Genomic DNA, 21278 nt, shown 5'->3' on the forward strand with positions numbered 1-21278 from the left:
GTGCCTCCTCCGTGCCTTCTCTCTGCTTCTGCCGCCTCCGCGTAGCCTGGGACCGGGCTTAAAGCTCCGAAAATGCCATTGCCGAACGGGAGCCCTCCATTGTGCGACCGCCTCCCGCCCGCCGTCACCGGAAGTCCGTATAGACCTGTTCGGTATAGAGATAGTTTATTAAGTAGAATTTATGCATGAGTAGCGATTGACTGTGTATAATAAATGTGTTTTGATTTGAATCTTACTAATTGGTGTGTTGAGTTATTGATCATTACTCGTGGCGGTATCATAAAGATACCTGGCGACTCTAGAGCAAAGGTTATAAAACAGAGCCAATTGAACCAACCAAAAGTTAGCAACAAGTTCTAACCTTCAGCCAATCTGTACATTTTGTTAATAAAGAAGTCAACTGGTTCTCCTGGCTGATGGATACGCATATTGAACTTTACCTAAGATTTTGTTGCTTCTCAGGTTAAAATATATATCAAATGATTTTTTTTTTTTAAATAAAAAATTTAGAGTATCCAATTCATTTTTACCAATTAAGGGGCAATTTAACGTGGCCATTCCACCTACCCTGCACATCTTTTGGGTTGTGGGGGCAAAACCCACGCAAACAGGGGGAGAATGTGCAAACTCCGCATGGAGTGATCCAGAGCCGGGATCGAACCTGGGACCTCGGCGCCGTGAGGCAGCAGCACTAACCACTGTGCCACCATGCTGCCCAAAATGATTTTAAACCTTAGCTGAGGTTTAATTGATCCCTTGCCTTGCTATAATGTCGTCCGCAATTGGACCTACTAATAAAATAATGTATTCACTTGCTCAGCTTCTATCATTTTGTCTAAACCTGAAGCTATTGGGGGCAATTCACTGAGCCCCACGCCGGGCTGGAGAATCGCAGCAACTGCGCCACGACGCCCAGAAGCCGGCGCGCGATTCTCCGAGGTGCGGAGAATCGGCGCCATTTGTGCCGGCGCGTTTGGTGTGGCACTGGCCGCGGGCCGCTGGAATCGGCGGGGCTGCCGATTCTCCGGCCCGGATGGGCTGAGCGGCCGCCCCGATACGACAGAGTCCCGCTGGCGCCTTTCACCCCTGGTCGATGCCGGTGGGAACGCTCGGGGTGGGGGGACGGGGGGCTCCTTCATCGGGGGGGGGCCTCCGATGGGGTCTGGCCCGCGATCGGGGCCCACCGATCGGCGGGCCGGCCTCTCTCTTCTCTCTTTCTCTCCCCCCCCCCCCCCCCCCAAAACCCGGCCTACATTCCGGCGCGGCCGGCTCCTGAACTATGACCCCATGTTGGATCGAGGCCGGCGCGCGTAAGATGTTCCCCACGCATGCGCAGGATGGTGCGGCCCAACTGCGCATGCGCAGGATTGAGCTGGCCCAACTGCGCATGCGCGGGTTGGCGCGGCGCCAAAGGAGGCTGGAGTGGCGTGAACTGCTCCAGCGCCGAGCTGGCCCCCTATGGGGGGCCAGAATAGGTTGTTCCCGGGCCCTGTTCGCGCCGTCGTGAACACTTGGCCTCCATATCGGAGAATCGCCCCCATTATATATCAAAGGAATATCTTCTGCCAAAGTCCCCAGTTTTGTGCTTGGCTGATTTTTTTTCAATCGAAGGTTGTTAAAAAAAAATTTGTGGGTTCAGCTTAAATGCTGCGCTGGTTTCAAGATTGGAGCCCCAGTAAGTTTTTATAAAGAGTCTTCCTACACATGTTGGGTTTTGGCTGCTTCCCACTGTAATGGCAGTTCTGACCTCTTTGTGTCTCGCTTTGTGTTTGTGGAGCGATTCACTTCATGGTATGGCCTGGGTGTTGCCCACACTATTGGTGGATTTTCGGATGTTTTAGTATTGTTTCCCGGACTTGTCTGGGTTTTTTTAAACTGCCAATTTTTTTTCTTTAATCTGTTGCAACGAGCTCGTCTGCCACATGGTATGTCACTCTGAACGCAATCTGGCTATGGTGCTTCTGTAAATGGGCTGTTCTTTTAAAATGCTACAAACTTTCTTACGTGAAATCCTGACCAAGAGCTTAATTTTTGGGGGCTGATTTCCGATAGGTTCTTTGACACTGCACTCTATGCATTCAAGCTAGACTTCCACAAGATGTAATGGAGTCCTCAGCTGCACTGTGGAGTTGTTTCTTCTGCCCTTTGTTTCCAGTTCTGCTGTGGAGCAAATCTCAGACAATCTCTCTCTGTGTCTTTGCTTCAGGTGCTTTCAGTCAGGTCAGAATGCTGCTCCTTTAATTTACCAGCTTCCAAATTTCTACTGCAGTTTTTTCTTGAGATTCTGCCTTTTTTTCAAGAGCTATCGCCATTCACATACATAACAGGGTATAGTCCAAATTTGGAGATAACTCCATGCTGGCTTCTGCACAGGTCAATGTCCAGTCCACAGCTATGTCGACATGTGACTTGACATCACACCGTGGGTTATACTGTTCCCAGTCCCACATTAGCCCTAATACCAGATATCCTTGTACTACAGATTGGAGCATAATTTGCTGAAACATTGTCACAAATGTCATCTTCCATTAGTTAGTTAGACTTGGCCTTACTCATTTAATGATGATATTTTGTACAGGAAGTTGGTGAAATTGTGAGTTGACAGCAGTGCATTAAGGAAAATAGGGCATCTGGGACATGAATGAGTAGGGCAATAAATTGTTTTCTGTTAGCTAGCCAACCTTCTATCTATGCCAATATGCTGCTCTTGACAACGTGAGCTTTTATTTTCAGCCTTCTATCTAACTAGCCACTTCTTTGAAGACACCAGGATCCAGGGTCTTGTCAACCCAGAGCTTCAACAATTTGTTAACCATCACTTGCTTAGTGATTGGGATATTATTGAGTTCTTCCCTCCCTCCCCAATTCCTGAATTACAGGTATTTTTGGGATGTTTTTTGTATCCTCTTATGAAGACCGATGCAAAATACCGATTCATCTGCCATCTTCTTATTTTTGATGATTAACTCTCCAGACTCACTTTCTACTGGACTCATTTTCTTTTGAATATATCAAAATAAACTTAATTTTATCTTTATGTTTCTAGTTAACTTTCTCTCTACTAAAATTTTCCTCTCTTTATTAATCTTTTAGTATTCTGTTCTGTCCAATCTTCTGACCAGCCATCTTTGCACAATTATATGATTTTTCTGTAAGTTTGATACTATTCATTTTTTAATTAACCATGGATGGTGGGCCCCCTTGGTTTTTTTTCTTTCTTATTGGAATGTATTCATTCTGTGTATTCTGAAATATATTATTAAATGTGTGCTACTGCATTTCTAATGACCTATCCCTTAATTGCCAGTTTATTTTTGCGAGCTCTACTTTCATGCTCTCATAATTGCCCTTATTTAAGTTTAAAATACTGGTCTTAGACTCGCTTCCCTCTCCCTCAAATTGAATGTAAAGTTCAATCATATTCTGATCAATAAGATCACCTCTCATTTTTCTCAATTTTTAATTTTTAATTGTTTTTTATAATTTATAGTGTAAAGCACATTTTCATTTTTTTTATGTAAGTTCAAAATAAATAGAATCATGCAATTTACTTATTTGGTTTTTGTGGGAACCTGCGTTGAATCTGTTGATGAAAAACACGTTCTTAAACTAAAACTAATCCAACAATGGTACATCTACTGCTAAAAAACTTGTCTTCAATTGGGACAAGAAACTGCTTGATTGATCTTCATCTGGAACACTTGTAGGTTCAAAAAATAATATGGCTGCAGGCAAGCATTTGAGTTAAGGAGAAATAAATTATTTTTACGTGTACGTGTTTTTTGCCAAAGAATATTAAACATATCAATGTAATTTTTAATTTACTTTTTGAAGTCAACATCACTAATTAGAGCTCTCCAATGAACTTCAAGGTGCCTACAAAACAAAATGAAATTTTGGAATAGCTTCATTACTTAAGCATGTTTTCTCAACATTTTTAGACCCCTGACTTATACCATGTACTGTCACTCAGCTGGGGGGCAGCAAGTGGCCAGTCTTGGGTCTCTGCCAAAAATACTGTAACCAGCTGCTAAAAAGTGTCCAAGATTAATAAAGTCCAACTCACCAGTATTTTAAAAAAATTATTTTAATTTTTTTTTTCATTTTCGGAAAGGTGCCCAACCTGCACTCCCCACTTCCTCTGGTTGCATTGGCAACAGACATGAAAACATATAATTGTTCTTGTGTGAAGCTGTATTTATACCTGTGGCATTATGCTGCGGTCATATTTTTTTTACAGTATCTGCACACTGTATAATTTTACCATGTGCTTTAGCAGAGATTATTCTTATATTTGTGATTACAACCATGCAAAGAATGTAAAATATAATGTAAATGTGCATTGCAACATGACACCTTACCTGTGGGTTTATATTGCATCTTAAATCATCGGAGTAAATTTTCGATGTCATCAATATCTTTCAAGCACAGATATGTTGCTGAATTGAAATACACTCTTGTATGTGATATTGTGTGCAATACATGCATAGAAAACTGAATTTCTATCTAGATCAGCAGGATGTTTGGATGATTCAAAAAGTCACTGAACTCCTGGAACTGTAACCAGGAATATGAATTCTCTATATACTACCAGATATGTACAGTGCAATATTTATGGAAAAATTGAATAACACAGGTATGTTGCTCTGCTAATGAAATACACTTTTACTGGGTGACAGAACAGTGAAAATTTCAGACTTGTGCATTGAGGAAATTGAGTTTATATGCCGTCCAAGTTGGGGATTTCAGTATTCCGGTAACAACTGTCTTTCCTAACATACATCACATGAGCTTCAACTAACAGTGATGTTTTAGATGATATTTGGTAGATTTTTAAAACCCAGAAAATTACCCAACATGAAACCGCAACAAACTCGCTTGTTGGAGATTTGCATTGTCCTAATCTCTGTACCTGACTAAGGCAATAAAAATCATCCTGCCTACCAATATCGATAATGGCTATTTTTTGGAGTCAGAATTTTTTTTTAATAAACAATTTTATTGAGGTATTTTTGGCATTGTAAACAGTTAGTGTACAGTAATGTGCAAATATCAACAAAAACATAGTGCAAATAACCAATCCCCCCTCATAAACAGTACACGCCTATTTATCCCCCCTATTCTACTCTAATCTATTCCCCCCCCCCCCGCTGACGTTTAATTCCCCACGAAGAAGTCGATGAATGGTTGCCACCTTCAGGCGAACCCTAATAAAGATCCTCTCAAGGCAAACTTAATTTTTTCTAGACCAAGAAAGCTCGACATGTCCGAGAGCCATACTTCGGTCTTCGTGGGCTTTGAGTCCCTCCATGCCAGCCGTATGCGTCGCTGGGCTACCAGGGAAGCAAAGGCCAAGACGTCGGCCTCATTCTCCTCCTGGACCCCCGGGACTCCCGAGACCTCAAAAATTGCCACTACTGGACTCATCACCACCCTAGTTTTCAGTACCTGGGACATGACGTCCGCAAATCCCTCCCAGTATTTTCTAAGTTTTGGACATGTCCAAACATGTGGACGTGATTCACTGGTCCCCCCACGCATCTAGCCCACTTGTCTTCCACCCCCCAAAATTTGCTCATCTGGGCCACCGTCATGTGGGCCCGGTGGACGACCTTGAACTGAATCAGGCTGAGCCTAGCACATGTTGCAGTTGAATTTACCCTAGCTTCCGCCCATACCCCGTCCTCCATCTCCTCGGCAAATTTCTCCTCCCACTTGAGCTTCAGTTCCTCTGTCTGGGACTCCTCCCCTTTCATGAGTTCTTGGTAAATATCCGAAACTTTCCCCTCTCCTTCCTCTCCCCTGGAAACTACTCTATCCTGGATCCCATTTGGTGGGAGGCGAGGGAAGGATGGGACCTGTCTGCATATGAAGTCACGCACTTGCAAGTACCTAAAGTCATTCCCCCTTACTAGTCCGAATTTCTCCTCCAAGGCCCTCATGCACGTAAAGCTCCCCCCAAGAACATATCGCCCATCCTCCCCACCCCCGCCCGCCGCCATGCTCGGAATCCACCGTCCGTGCTCCCGGGGGCGAATCGGTGGTTGTCGCATAATGGAGGCCAGACCGATGCTCCCACCTCCCCTACATGTTTCCTCCTTTGGCCCCAGATCCGCAGGGCTGCCACCACTACCGGGCTGGTGGAGTACCTGGCCGGCGGGAGCGGTAGGGGAGCCGTGACCAGGGCTGCCAAACTGGTGCCCCTGCACAAAGCCACCTCCACTCGCCCCCAAATAGACCCCTTACCCACCATCCAACTCCTTACCATGGCCATGTTGGCTGCCCAGTAGTAGTTGCTAAGGTTCGGCAGCACCAGCCCCCCCTCGCTGCGGTTCCTCTGAAGCATCGCTTTCATCACCTGCTGGTACTTTCTGGAGTCAGAAATTTGGCCAAGCATTGTCCCCTGTTTATTGGATGGAAGAACACATGTAGGTTGTAGATCCACAGATTTTCCTGACATTCCCTCCTTAAACCTGTCTGCCTCTCCACCCATCCCTCTTACTTTGACATTTGTTCCCTATTGGCCCATTACAAAGAAGCTGACTGCGTCTTAAATTACCTTTTTATCCCTGGATTGGAACCCACTGTGGTCTTCACAAGTGATCACCTGTCACATTTTCAATGAATTGCATTAAGGACAGGGAAATGTGATATGAGGAGAGAATATTTTTAAACCACAGTAAGGATATTTTTTTTTTCTTTTAAGTTTAGAGAACCCAATTCTTTTTTTCCAATTAAGGGGCAATTTAGCATTGCCAAATCACCTGCTCTGCACACCAATTGGCGTTGTGGGGTGAGACCCACGCTGACACGGGGAGAATATGTAAACTCCACCTGGCAGTGACCCGGGGCTGAGATCGAACCCAGATCCTCGGTGCTGTGAGGCAGCAGTGCTAACCACTGTGCCACCTTGCTGTCCCCTGCTTAAGGGTATATTAAGAAGTTTACAATGAGAAAAATATCAAGACAGTTGTAACTAAAAATGGAGGTCAAAGCGACCGGGAAACATAAAAATACATTTTGGATTAAGACAAGGAATTGTATTTGGTTAAAAAGAAATATTGAGCATTGAAATAAATTATTTTAAATGTCAATTGAGAAATCCAGAAAAGGTACAAGAAAGGATAGAAACTCAATAGAGTTTGTCTGAATAAGAGATCCAGCGGGAATGATTTAAGTATGTGCAAAGCAGACAGGTGATGCAAAGGATAAAATTGGCAGGGACAGTATAGTGTTGCAACACGGTATATATCTGAAATTCACAAATGATCCTCACTGATGAAGTTTATGAGAAATAAGGAATCTAAAACATGTCAAGATCAATAAAATGCTTCTCAATGTACTGAGTACTTCCAGGGCATTTGGAGCAGATGAGCTAAGCATGTAACCCTTAAATAAAAAGGAAATGATGTAAACCTCGTTCTCAGTGATAATTAAAACAGGAATTGAAATTATATACCAATAAATCTATCATCACTCGTGACAAAATAAACGAAAGGTATCAATGTCAATTGAAAGAATTTTGAAGTACTAAGGATAATAAAATTTCAGAAGCAATGTTTTGTGCATCATGAATCTCCTGGAATTCTTTGAGGGGGTAAATTAGTGGACAAAGGTCATCCAGTCAATACTGTTGAAGTCCTGTTCTGGACCATGATTATTTAGAGAAGAAATCTGAATACCCTGCAAAGTTGCTGCCAGATTTAACATTTTTTAAACCGAAACAAACTTTATTGTATATCAAAAAGAATTGAATAAAGTAAGCGCTATTAACTTAATAATATAGCTTATACTTATGCAATAAACTTAGCTATACTTTTTTACCCCATCCCACCAAGAGTTTTTTGATCTTACAAAATCTTGAAGGTTTATTCACTTTTTCATTAGCTGTGTCACATTGATAGTACTCACACTCACTGCCCATTAATAAATCATGAGTTTAAGTTTCACTCCATAGACTTGAGAAAATAAATCTAGGCTAATACTTCAGCCTTCGTGTTGCACTGTCGAATCTGCCATGTTTTGAATGCGCTGTTGAACCAAGACCCTCTTTGGCCACTGAGATGGAAATGAAAGATTCCTTGACACTTCTTCAAAAAGGAACAGGGGAATTCTCCCTGCTATCCTTGCCAAGCAACATCACTTATAAAACACAGATAATTGGTCATTATCACTTTGATAGCGGGACTTAGATGTGTGCAAATTGACTGCCAAATTTCATATATTGCAAGAAAGGCAACACCCAAAGTAATAAAATTGTGAAAAACAGCAACAACTACTTGTATGTTTTAGTGCTTTTAATGTTATTAATCATCCCAAAATTTTAAAAATAATTTATTTCAATGTTCCTCACCACAAGGAACTTAACAGAAATTGTTCTGTGGAGGTTAGATGCAAGGGGCATTGTCCTTGGGAAATTCTGATGTGCCTTCTTATCATTGAATTCAGCGTATCATTGACAGTATGCTTTGCCCACAGTTGGTATGTGATCGTGAACATTTCGAGCAATGAGTGGAAAAACAGAGCAAAACCTGTCTTTATAATTAATGTTAATTCTCAGCGATTGTAGCCCCACGACTCAAAACGGTACAATTTGACGCAAATTAGCAATTCCAAAGGTCATTGGGATATAGTTGTTGGTGTGAATAATGTTTCAATGTTGCATTTGGATGTAGTACAAACTGAATCAGGTGAGATCTACTCGTGCTATAAATGTAGCCCAGTACTACTTGTCACAATGGTGTCACAATGGTTGCATTGTCAGTGACTAAACCACCATCAGAATGAAAGGCAGTGGTAATCCATAGCTAAGAAAATGGCTCAGGATGGCATCAGCACAAATAGACATTAACAGTGTAGACAGGAGCACTTGTCAAAGGATAGGTAAAATTGTCCTCGGCAAGGGAGGGAGTAAGGATTTAAAGCTCACCACCTAGTGAAATCCTCATACATATAAGCTTGGCAATACCAGAAGAATAGGAATGTGAACTGTTCAAACAAGGAAAGCTACAGAACCGAAAACAAGAAATGAAAAAGGAGACATTAAAAAGGATTATGTGAAGAATGGTGGATAGGAGAAGACTATTTTATGAATGATCGAGTGAGAATGATATACTCAGGAGGTAATTAAAAGCAACAGGAAGTAGCAGTAATGCTTGACAAGGAAACAGCTAAGTATCTGAGCGAAGTTAAATGTGAGTCAGATACAGAGACTGATGCTAGTGAAACTAAAGGGACAACCAGTGGACATTACCAGCATTCGGATATCTGTGCCCACAAACAAACATCCAGATGAGGCTGATTTAATGTACGAGAGAATTGAAAAATTAATTGAGCAGGAGAGTGGAAAGAATTATTTGATTGTTACGGAAATTGGGACACTATTGTTGGAGAAGGAAGAGATTTACAAAAAACAAGTAGGACCATCTTGTCTTTAAATGAGTGAGGCCAAAGACTGAAAGATTTTTGCAGAAGAACAGGACTCATGATAAGAAACAGGTGGATTAGGCATCATTAAGGAAGATGATGGACATGGAAAATATTTGGTGATACAGGAAGATTTTAATTGGAATATAAATGGTGAGACAGAGATACAGAAACAGTGCTAAAATCCTGAAATCTCAGCCAGGAGCCATGCAGAATCCATAATCTGGTGAAAATTAAAATGGTACTCCAACTGAAGAAGATCCACGGTGGAATGTACAGAAAACGGTGGAACTTGGAGAGGCTGAAAGAAGTACTTGCTGAATTTGTAAATTAAGTGAACAAAGCATTCGTTGGACTTCCGGTGAAGTTATGTAAGAGCAAGACGCACAAAAAGGGGCTCCTGGCTGGGTCTTTGTTTTTGATCCCTTTTACTCATTTTTTTCAGGAGAGTTTGATGACCACAAGCCTGCTGTGGGCTTAGTGAACTGTTACTGGACGGAGTCATGTCGAAACCGTCGCCAAAGAAACCCAACTCGAAGAAGGCTCAGGCAGGAAGATAGCCACCGCGCCCATTACTTTAGTCACATGGACTGAAATGATGATGCAGGAACTGGAGAAAATGGATCGTCATTTTGAGCGGCAGGGCAAGGCGATAAGAGAGTCCTTCAAAGTCACTATCGATGAGGCACTGGTGCAGATGGTGAAGACCCCGAAAAAGATTAAAGCGCAGGGTTGAAACTTTGAAAGGTATGGAGGAGGCCATGTTGCAACACGAGAGTCGGCTTGGCTCGTTGGAGGCTGGGATTGCGATGGTGACGGATAGCAACAAAGGCCTGAGGCTGAAGGTGGAAGATCTGAAGAACCAGTCAAAGCCGTTAAACCTCAGATTGGTGGGGCTGTCGGAGGTATTGGAGGGATCGAAGCCGACTCTGTACTTTGTGGAAATGTTTTCTCGTTGGTGGATGGGGATGAGGTGTTTCCCCCCCTCTGGAATTGGACAGAGCCCACCGGGCGTTCAGGCAAAAACCAAAGCCGAATGAGTCGCCGCGAGTGGTGATTATCTGCTTCCATAATTACCAACGGAAGGAGGGGTCTTGGAGTGGGCAAAGAACATTTTAAATATCGATTGGGCCGGACACATGGGGTGGGATTCTCCACTCCCGCGCCCAAGTGGCCGCGCCGTCGTGAACGCCGTCGAGGTTCACGACGGCGCGAAACGGCCCCGATCCCGACCGATTCAGGCCCTGACAATGGGCTAGGATCGGGGCCGCGTCATCTACACGCGCCAGGCCTTGTCGCCCGCGCAAAGGCGGCACCGCATTGATGACGTGGCCGGCGCCGCATAACTGCTGTCATCCGCGCATGCGCGGGTTGGCCGGCACCAACCCGCGCATGCGTGGTTGCCGTCCTCTCTAAGTCCGCCCCGCAAGAAGATGGCGGACGGATCTTGCGGGGCCGCGGAAGGAAGGAGGTCCTCCTTCAGAGAGGACGGCCCGACGATCGGTGGGCACCGATCGCGGGCCACCCCACATTTGAGGTACCCCCCGGTTCAGGATCCCCCCTCGCCCCCACCCCGCAGGCGCCCCCCCCCCAGTGTTCGCGCGCTGTTCCTGACGGCAGCGACCAGGTGTGGACGGCGCCGGGGGGAACCTGCCGTTTTGGCCTGGCCGCTCGGCCCATCCGGGCCTGAGAATAGTGGGGGTGCCGGAGAATCGCCATTTTGGGTGTCTTCGGCGATTCTCCGGCCTACGGCCGGCGGAACTCGACCGGGCCGTTCCCGCCGCTTGGGAGAATCGCGGGAGGGCGTCGGACTGGCGTCCCGGGAAATATTGGCGGCCCAGGCGATTCTCCCAACCGGCGCGGGAGTGGAGAATCTCGCCCATGGTGTGGATATACCAGGACATTAGGATTGAGCTGGTGAAGAGACGTGCGGCCTTCAGGATGAAATCTGGTTTCCGCAGCAAGCGCATGCGATTTGGGGTGGTGTACCTATCAAGGTTGTGGGTTTCCAAGGACTTGAAGGATCACTTCTTCGATACGCCAGAGCAGGTGGAAGCCTTCATCAGAGAAAATAAGTTGGGGCTGCTGTGAGATGGACTGTTTGGGAATCTGGGTATGAAGGGGTGATGTAGGGCAGCACGGTGGCACAGTGAGTTAGCCCTGCTGCCTCACGGTGCCGAGGTCCCAGGTTTGATCCTGGCTCTGGGTCACTGTCCATGTGGAGTTTGCACATTCTCCCCGTGTTTGCGTGGGTTTCGCCCCCACAACCCTAAGATGTGCAGGGTAGGTGGATTGAACACGCTAAATTGCCTCTTAATTGGAAAAAAATGAATTGGGTACTCAAATTTTTTTTTTTGTGTTCTGTGTTCTGTACCAATGCCTTTGTGCCTTAGCGGGTTGTGTGTTTTTGGATGGGGGATGGGAGGTTAATAAAGATAAGGGGATGGTCCTGTGTGTTTTGGACGGGAAAGAGGCTTGTTAATGATGATGGGGAATTTGAGCCAGACGTTATGGGGTGGTTGTTACTTCAGATGGGATATCCCTTCAGCACTTTGAAGTATTTGTCCGACGTGACAGTAAACAAGCTTACTTTATACAAACCATAATCCACCTGCGGTTATAACGATGTTTAAAACACGGAACGTAAGATTATTCCATGGGAGTTAATAATTACAACAGTTTAATGTCAAAATTGTACACATTCCCGGAAAGGATAATGTGATTGGGAATGCTCTGTCGGGTTTAAAGGCTGAGTAGTTGCCAATGTAAAGACTGGGAAGGGAACTTAAATGATGGTGATGGATTGGATGGATTTGTGTTTGTGATCCATGTCTTGCATAACTCATAATGAAATACCCATGCCCTGACATTTCATTCTTTTAGGGAGGGGGAGATATGTAAGGGTCCTTCCTTGTTTATCCCCTTATATTATGCCCTTCCTTTTTTTTTTCGGTTATTATTTTTGATCCATGGATGATTGATAGACCTGCATCTTTAAATTAAGCAGCAGAGAGGGTTGAGGAATTCAGAAGTTGCAGGAGAGAACATTCTGCTAGTTTGAACAGGAGACCGCACACTTTTCAGCATCAGATGAGAGATGGGGTGGGACTCTGCTTGATTGACTGGCTTTCTCTCTCTCTCTCTCTCTCTCTCTCTCCAGAGTACTACTTACTGTTTTGCTCTCCGTATTTAAGAAAGGATATAATTGCATTGGAAGCAGTTCAGAGAAGTTTCACTCAACTAATACCATAGATTGGCCGGGGGGTTGGGGTTTGGGGGGGGGGGGGGGTGGTGGGTGGCGTTGAGCGTCATCTTACAAGGGAAGGCTGGGCCAATATCCATTGGGGTTTGGAAGAATGAGAGGTGATCTTATTGAAACACAATATCCTGAAGGGACTGGACAGGGTGGATGCTGAAAGGATGTTTCCCCTTCTGGGAGAGACGAGAACAAAGGGACACGGTTTAGGAATGAGGGGTCTCCCATTTAAGATGGAGATGAGAAGAATTGTTTTCTCTCAGACAATTGTGAATCTTTAAAACTCTCTTCCCCCAAGAGCAATGGAGGTAGGATCACTGAGGCATGTGCAGATACTTTCTTGACTAACAAGGGAGTCAAAGGTTCTTGGGGCAGACAGAATCTGGTGTTGAGGCCACAGTCAGATCAGCCATGATTTTACTGAATGGCAGAGCATGCTTGAAGGGCCAAAAGGCCTACTCCTGCTCTTAATTCGTATGAATGATATGAAGTCAGCCAAGGTGTCGTGAAGCATCTCCTCATTCAATGCGCAATTTCTTTCATAAAGCCCATTATTGCTGGGACTTTCAGAGCACTGTTCATTACAATGTTCACATTTCCTCGCATGTCTCTAAATTTGTCGGTAGCAGAGTCTCCCCATTGTCAGTGAGGAATTTAGCCAGTGCCCGCAGTCTGGTCCCTATCCATTTTTCCATGATTCTATCCACAGTTAAACTTTTGCCTTTACCATGTATTATTGTAGACAGACTGAATCTTGTTGCCATGTGTAAAATGCAAATGTTTCTACCCTTGTTCCCCATCTTTAAATCCATAGCTGCTGCTACTCTATATTCTCATGCCCATGGAAGACTTAAAATAGGCCATGATGGTGTCCTGTGATACTTTCTGTATATATAAAAGTTTTCACTAAGCACTTCAATAAACTTTGTGTATTCATCAACTGCCCCTTAGGATTTTTTACCTGTGATAAGTTGGATGCAAAAACTATGTAACCTTAAAACAATTTTCTTTTATTCTCGAGTTTCTATCACCTGATGCCATTAACATATTTTCAACATTCTGATTAGAGATGCTAGATTTTGTGAAAAGGATGCAATAATGTGATTGGGTAAATTGCAAATCTACTGACTTTCTGAAGACAATTGCTTTATCATGTTCAATATCCAATTTCATTTCTGTCTTGTTCATGGATGGCTTGCTTATTAGTTATCTCACTAGATTCTACATCAAGTGGCTTATCCCAGCTATTCTACATGGAGTCAACCACAGTCTTTTCAGTAGTATGGCAAGAGCAGAGAAGACACAGTTATATAAAGCTGTGTGGCGCATGCAGTTAAAAGGACAGAAAGCTGAAGACCGTGTTAGAGCAGAGATTGTAAATTGGACAATTCCATGGCTATGTTTCAATTTTTCCAGAGCTGAGCAGACCATTCAATCAAGCTTATTAAAGGACTCAGATAAAGAGTCTGTGCCATCAAGAGGGTCTGCATAAGTGTGCCATTTGTGGGTGACTGTCTTTGCGGGACTCGGGCCCAAATCCATTGAGTGAGAAAAGTGGGATGTCCTATGTTCCAGAGGCAGAGTTGAAAATACTGCGAGATTGCACATGGTGCCACAATTGTCCGGTGTGTGATGCGAATACTTGTAATCTCGTAAGATAGTCTTTGTTGTATTTGCCATTCCATGTGTGATTTATAGTTCGTACCAATCATCTATTAATTCATGTTTAATTTATGTGGATTCAGATTTGTGCTAAAGTGAATGGTACAAAAAGTGGAATTGATAATTTCTTCATTTGCGGGGTTATTCAACAAATTTGGTTATTATGGTTTACGGTTCCCCCATGGGGATCATAACAATTTCTATGCAGGATATTGATATGTCAAGCAAGCAGTAATCTCACAGCATGCAATGTACAGACTAATATCCTGCTTGGGTCAAAGGAGTATATCTCAACTCTGTGATGTTATGATGTTTCCTATCTGCAAATTCATCCCAGACATTTCTCCCTGTCCTCCTTCAGAGCACAGTTCATTAGTGAGTGAAGGAGACTTCAAGAATCTTAATATTTCACTGATAATAAAAGAGAAGTAAAATTTTGGACAATACACAACACAACAAGCTTTTGTTAGTATCCAGGTACTGTGCCCTGATGTTTCTAAGAACGTAGTGAATGCAGGAGTGAGCCATACAGCCCCTTCAGTCTACTCAAGCAATCAAAACGATCATGGCTGGACTACTTCATCTCTTCCACTTTCGCCCTCTATCTCCATATCCCTCAATCCCTTTAGTGCACAAGAATTTGTTGATTTTAGCCGTGAATATACATACATTGATTGAGTATCATAACCTTGTGAAGAAATTCATTTCTCTTCAACGGAGTCTTAAATGTTGGTACCAGTATTCTGAAATGATAATCCCTGGTTCTAGACTCTCCAGCCTCGGGAAGCAATCTCTCAGCATCTACCCTGTCAAGCCCTTGAAGAATTTTATAAATTTCCATGAGATCACCTCTCATTCTTCTAAACTCCAGGGAATATATGGGCATTCTGATTACACTCTCCTCATACGTTATCTCCTCACTCCAATAATCAATCTACTGACTCTTCATTGCACCACATGTAATGCAACTATATCCTTCCTTAGGTAAGCAAACGATAACTGTACCCAATACTCTTAAGGGTAGAATTTCACGGTGGTCGGGTGGGTGGGCGCCGACCTGGAAGTCCAGGAAATAGCATGTGATGACGTGGGGCATGCATCCAATGTCATCACGCACTCTTGCAATATTTCGCTAGGTGCAGGCGCACATCCGCTGACAAAAGGTGTATTTAAGAAGATTAAACCCACAACTGATCCGAATTTCACTTTGCCTGTAAGATTTTAAGAATTTCACAAGGGCAGGCGAGTCAACCAAATTTAATCCTTTTTCATGCAAGTGCGGGATATAAGCCCCTACTGCAAACTCTGGCTGAAGAGTTAGGCTTTTGTAGGGGTGAGGTGAGTTGGTATTGTGAAGTGTTGTAGTGTTTTCTGTATTGGGTATATTAGACTGTTATCTGACACTGGAGGTTTGGGTTCCTCTGCCACCCTTAGCAATAATAATAATCTTTATTGTCACAAGTAGGCTTACATTACATGAAGTTACCTAGTCGCCACATTCCGGTGCCTGTTCGGGTATACAGAGGGAGAATTCAGAATGTCCAAATTACCTAACAATACGTCTTTTGGGACTTGTGGGAGAAAACCGGAGCACCCGGATGAAACGCACGCAAACACCGAGAACATGCAGACTCCGCACACAGTGACCCAAGCTGGGAATCGAACCTGGGACCCTGGCACTGTGAAGTGACAGTGCTAGCCACTGCTACTCTGCCGTTCATCGGTAGGGTAAAACTACCTGTCTCATGATGGTATAATCCCAGCTCACGTTCCCTATTGGTGGATGAACCATCCAAATCTTGGAATTCTGCTTCACAACGATAGGAAGAGCCGACATCAAAGGATCCAAAAGCGATGTACATAGGTGAGCCACATTAGCCAACCTGCTGATGGGTATTGTCTACTTGGCAGGGAGCACCTCTTCCTCTGAGAAGGAGAGGGAACAAAAGATGGAGGAGGCCTGGTGGTCACAGGCATTCCCTCGGGTAGATGTCTAAACACAAGATGATCAGGGCCAGCAGAGAACTGCCCCTGCAAAAGGCACCACTGCCCAGATTCCAGGCAGTAGTCAAACTTTCAGGAGTTCACCGAGGTCCAGTGCTGTTGAAGGCTCCAGCTTTCCACAATGCAGAACCTCCAGAGGGGCAGGGCCACTAGGATGTGTTGATTCAGCGATTCTTCAGACAGGCTGGCATGCCCTGCCATCTCAAATCACCAGAGAGCACTAACATCATTCCAGACACACAACACTCATCCATTCGATGAGGCCAATACCTACCAAATAAAGTTTGGCACCTTGGACATCTCTGAACAGGCAATTAGTCTGACACCAATGCAGCACATACAACACGTCTGGCTTGAGTGTAGTATGATATTTACGGTGATAAACACAGAATGAAACAAATAAAATAAATCCACCTGAATCATTAACATAATTTTTTGAATTCAGATAAAGCAATAACACCCAGTGCAGACCCCTATTGGTGGCTAGTGTGTCTTCAGTTTAAGTTTGTGGGTGCTATGTCTCGGTGCCCTACCCCCACAAACTTGCTGTCAGTGGCATAGGAAGCAGGTTGCTGATCTCATTGATCTTGTTGGCACATATGACCTTGGAGGTCGTCCTATGATAGGCGGGGTCACTCGACAACATTTCCTGGCAAGCCTCAGTCGCTGCAGACTACTAGGATGGAGCGGAGACTGGCAGTGAGATGGAGGAGCTGGTGCCCCTATAAGAATAATAATCTTTTTGTTACATGGAAGGAGAATTCAGAATGCCCAAATCACCTAATTGCATGTCTTTCGGGCGTAGTGGGAGGAAACCGGAGCACCCGGACAGAGGAAACCCACGCAGAACGTGCAGACTTCACACAGACCATGACCCAGCCGGGAATCAAACCTGGGACCCTGGCTCTGTGAAGCCACAGTGGTAACCACTGTGCTACCATGATGTCCTTGTCCGGGGCTCCATGAGAGGAGTCAACAGAGACAGCAGCCACCTTGTCCGCCATTCTGAGGTGAGTCCTCACCTCTCTGCTCACCCTCAAGGGTGGGCAACTATGGGTGACACTGTTTGGCGCCTCCTTCTCCATGCAGGCATTGACCTCCTGAGGTCAGTGTCTGCGTGAGGGTTTGCAGGACCAAGCGCAAACCTGGTAATGCGTCATTGTGATCTTGGAGCTGTCTCTAAATGGTAGTCACCAATCACTCAATGGATGAGGCTGTGCACTCAGAGATCAGGGTCACCACAGCATTCATGCAGGTCCTCCGTGTAAGGTTGAGAAGCTTTTAAGTTTTAGTTTAGCTAATTTGAATGCAGTTGGAGATAGGTAGTGAGGGACAAGGTATCTCTCACTGCTCTGCTAGAAGAAGTTGGCTTTAGAAGGCCAAAGAGGGAACGTCTCTCTCCGCCTTGCTAGAGGAAAAGCCATACTGTGGAGTAATGGTGCAAGAGAGCGGATGCCAGAAATCTGAACTCCAGCTAGTTAAAGAAACTGGAGAAATGAAGAGAAGTTTCCAAGAAGTCTAAAGTTAACAGAGGAAATTGGGAACTAGAACAGATCACTGTTCAGTAAATTCAGAGTTGAAAAGACATTGGATCATGAGAGGCCCAAAATATATCTGCAATAGGGCTAAGGTTTATGAAAAAGTATGTAGAAATAATTCTGGAAATTGGTGGTTGGACTTCGGAGTTTGTGTATAAGACAAGGGAAATGTGAAGGGAGAGGTGCAAAACCTATGATGGAAGCAGTGGAGAAAAGTATAATTTAAAAGAAGATTTGAAAGTCTGACTCTTGAAAGCAGAATTTGAAATCACTCTTGTGGAAACTGCGGTTCAGTGAGACCAAGGTGGTTCATGGGATAAGAATCATCTGAGGAGATTCGGAGGAGAAACTCTCAGACAGTCACTTGGGTTCAGAGAGGAGGGTATCTTATCACGGTCATTATGTATGATTGAAAGGGACTTTGTGTGTTAACGAGATCATTGTCGCTTAAAATGTACTTTGTCATCCATGTTAATATTAAAACTTGTGTGTAATTGTTAAGCTAAGGATGGAGTAAGGAGTATTGTTTATAATCCAACTTTTTTCACTTTTGATACATTTTTCTTGTCGTTAAAACTAATTACTGGTCCCAAGACACTCCTCCACATTTTATTAAAAAAGGATAAAAATTAGCCTTTTCAGCCAGCATTTCATTCTGGAATCTTCCTGTCCAGTCATAGCATATCCAGTGATGTGCATGCTAGTATTGAAAACTGTGTGTGCAAGCTGAGAGATGTCAATGTGAGGCTTGCAGCTGTACTTCAGATTTCCATCATCTACAATATTTTGCTTTTGTATTAATGTGAGATTTGAGTCTTTGTTGTTGAAATTATTGGTAGGATAGTCGAGGGGTGGTGGTGAATTGAGCAAAGTTTGAGGCTGGTGATTCATTTGTAAGGAAATTGTATTTCAATTCACTGATTTTGACCACTTATGTGAAATAATTAGACTTGATACGACAATGCATCCAGAGCCTCAGGGCTACCCTGCTGGCATTGATTGTAGCTACCTGATCCCACTGCCTTCTTGTCTGTCAGAAGGAACTACTGGTCCCTTGTGCAGAGAGTACAACTTTCATCATGTCCACCTTCTCTGCCAAGACCTCTAGAGCTGTGATGAGGAATGTTAGAGCATGCTTTCTGCAATGTTATTCCATTTTCAGTGTTTTCTCTGCTTGAGCACTCTTCTCCAGCCACACCTGCTCCAGTCACACTGCTTGTCCCTTGTCTGACTTCAAGTAATGTAAGTTAGCTATAATTGGTGCTTTGCTCTCAAGGTTTTGCTCACCTTGCTCAAGTGTGCAGTCACTCAGCAGTGTGCTTAATGCTGGCTGTAGACTACAATCATTGATCAGGCAACATGAAGTTTGCATGCCGCCAGCAGATTAAGAAACAGGTAAAGGTTAACTGTGTATCACGATTACCTTGCCTGTTGTCGACCCAATGAAATTTCCTGTCATGTTACTTTTCAGAATTTGTAACAAGAATGGTCATTGCCTTTTTCCCCCATTCCTTCAGGATACTTTACGACAAAAAGATGACCGGATTGAGGAGTTAGAAGAGGCTTTAAGAGAGAGTGTGCAGATAACAGCAGAACGTGAGATGGTATTAGCACAAGAAGAAGCTGCCAGGAACAATTCTGAGAAACAGGTCTGTATTATGTGCAACCAACAGTTGTTGCATAATTTTCCTTTTTATTAATTAATATTAATCCTTCTGTATCATCCATATAAACTTTTCATATTGAATGTGTTCTGTTTTTGATATGTTCCTCTAGCTTTAGACGCTATCCCTCTCTCTGTCAACAGTCTAAAGTTAAGCCAGTTTGTTCACAACCTTGATCCTGAGATGAACTACGGACCTTATATCCGTTCCATGACTATTATTGCCTATTTCTACCTCTGTAACATCACCCGACTTTTCGCTTATCTCAGCTCATCTGCTGCTGAAACCCTCATCCATGCATTCATTACCTCTGGACCCAACTGTATCAATGCACTTCTGGCTGAATACCCCCATTGTACCCTCCGTTAACCTCTGGCCATCCAAAACTTTCCTGTCCAAAACTCTTTTTAACTCGAAGCATCCCAGTCCTCTAACACCCCTGTGCTCTCTGACCTACATTGACTCCCAGTCAAGCAACATCTTGACTTCAAAACTATCGTCCTTGTTCTAAATTCCTCCATGGCTTTTCCTGTCCCTACCGTGTAATCTCCTCCAGTGCCCCAACCATCCAATATACCTGCACTCCTCTATTCTGGCCTCTCCTGCATTCCCAATTGCAATCACTACACCATTGGTGGCCATGCCTTCCTTTCCCAGGGCTACAAGCTCTGGGATACACTCCCTATACATCTCTGCCTCTTAAACTCACTTTCCTATTTTAAGATACTCTTTTAAACCTACCTCTTTGTTCATCAGATCTAATATCTCATTTAGTGGCTCCATGTCATGCTTTGTTTAATAATGCTCCTGTGAAGGACCTCAGGACGGTTCATTATGTTAAAGGTGCTTTATAATTATTTTGTCTGGTCATCGAATTTGCATGCCACTGGCTCGGCCACCATTTATTGCCCATCACTAATTGCCCTTGGGTGGGTGGTGATGAGCTGCCTTCTTGAACCGCTGCAGTCCATGTGGTGTAGGAACACTCAGTGATGTTAGGAAGAGAGTTCTGGGATTATGACCCAGCAACACTAAAGGAACAGTGACATATTTCCAAGTCAGGATGGCATGTGACTTGGAGGCGGAACCAAAACCGTGTCAGTGAGTAGGTTATTGCTGAGTAAGTACCACTTGATAGCACTGTCACAACACTTTCCACCAATTTGTTGATGATTAATAAGAGACTAACTGGACGATAATTGGCTGAGTTGGATTTGTTCTGCATTTTTTGGTCGGGCATATGTGGGACGTTTTCCACATTGCTGTGCAGATACCAGTGGTGTAGCTATACTAGAACAGCTTGGCTAGGGCCTTGGCTAATTCTGGAGCACAAGTCTTCAGTACTATTGCTGGAATGTTGACCAGGGGCCTTAGTCTTCACAGTATCCAATGCCTTCAGCTGTTTCTTGATATCCAGTCGAGTGAATACACTTGGCTGAAGACTGACATCTGTGATGCTGGGGACCTCAGAAGGAGGCTGACATGGATCATCCACTCTGCACTTTTGGCTGAAGATTGTTGCAAATGCTTCAGCCTTGTCTTTTGCACTGATCTGTTGGGCTACCCTTCATTGAGGATGGAGATATTTGTGGAGCCTCCTCCTCCAGTGAGTTGTTTAATTGTCCATCACCATTCATGACTAGATGTGGCAGGACTGCAGAGCTTGGATCTGATCCGTTGGCTGTGGGATTGCTCAGCTCTGTCTATCACCTGCTGTTTCTCTTGTTT

At 44.1% G+C, this 21278-nt stretch overlaps 1 protein-coding gene across 3 annotated transcripts in view; it reads left to right on the top strand.

The window, feature by feature from the left end:
* Positions 1 to 21278, top strand: part of LOC140396245 (ELKS/Rab6-interacting/CAST family member 1-like) — a 1343051-nt gene that overhangs the window by 493855 nt on the left and 827918 nt on the right. For all 3 annotated transcript variants that reach the window (XM_072484589.1, XM_072484590.1, XM_072484591.1), the window contains exon 13: positions 19404 to 19535. In XM_072484589.1, the coding sequence (XP_072340690.1) occupies positions 19404 to 19535 (132 nt within the window). The remainder of the gene's footprint in view (positions 1 to 19403; positions 19536 to 21278) is intronic.

The sequence above is a fragment of the Scyliorhinus torazame genome, chromosome 19 (genome assembly GCF_047496885.1).
Source record: "Scyliorhinus torazame isolate Kashiwa2021f chromosome 19, sScyTor2.1, whole genome shotgun sequence".
NCBI classification, from domain to species: domain Eukaryota; kingdom Metazoa; phylum Chordata; class Chondrichthyes; order Carcharhiniformes; family Scyliorhinidae; genus Scyliorhinus; species Scyliorhinus torazame.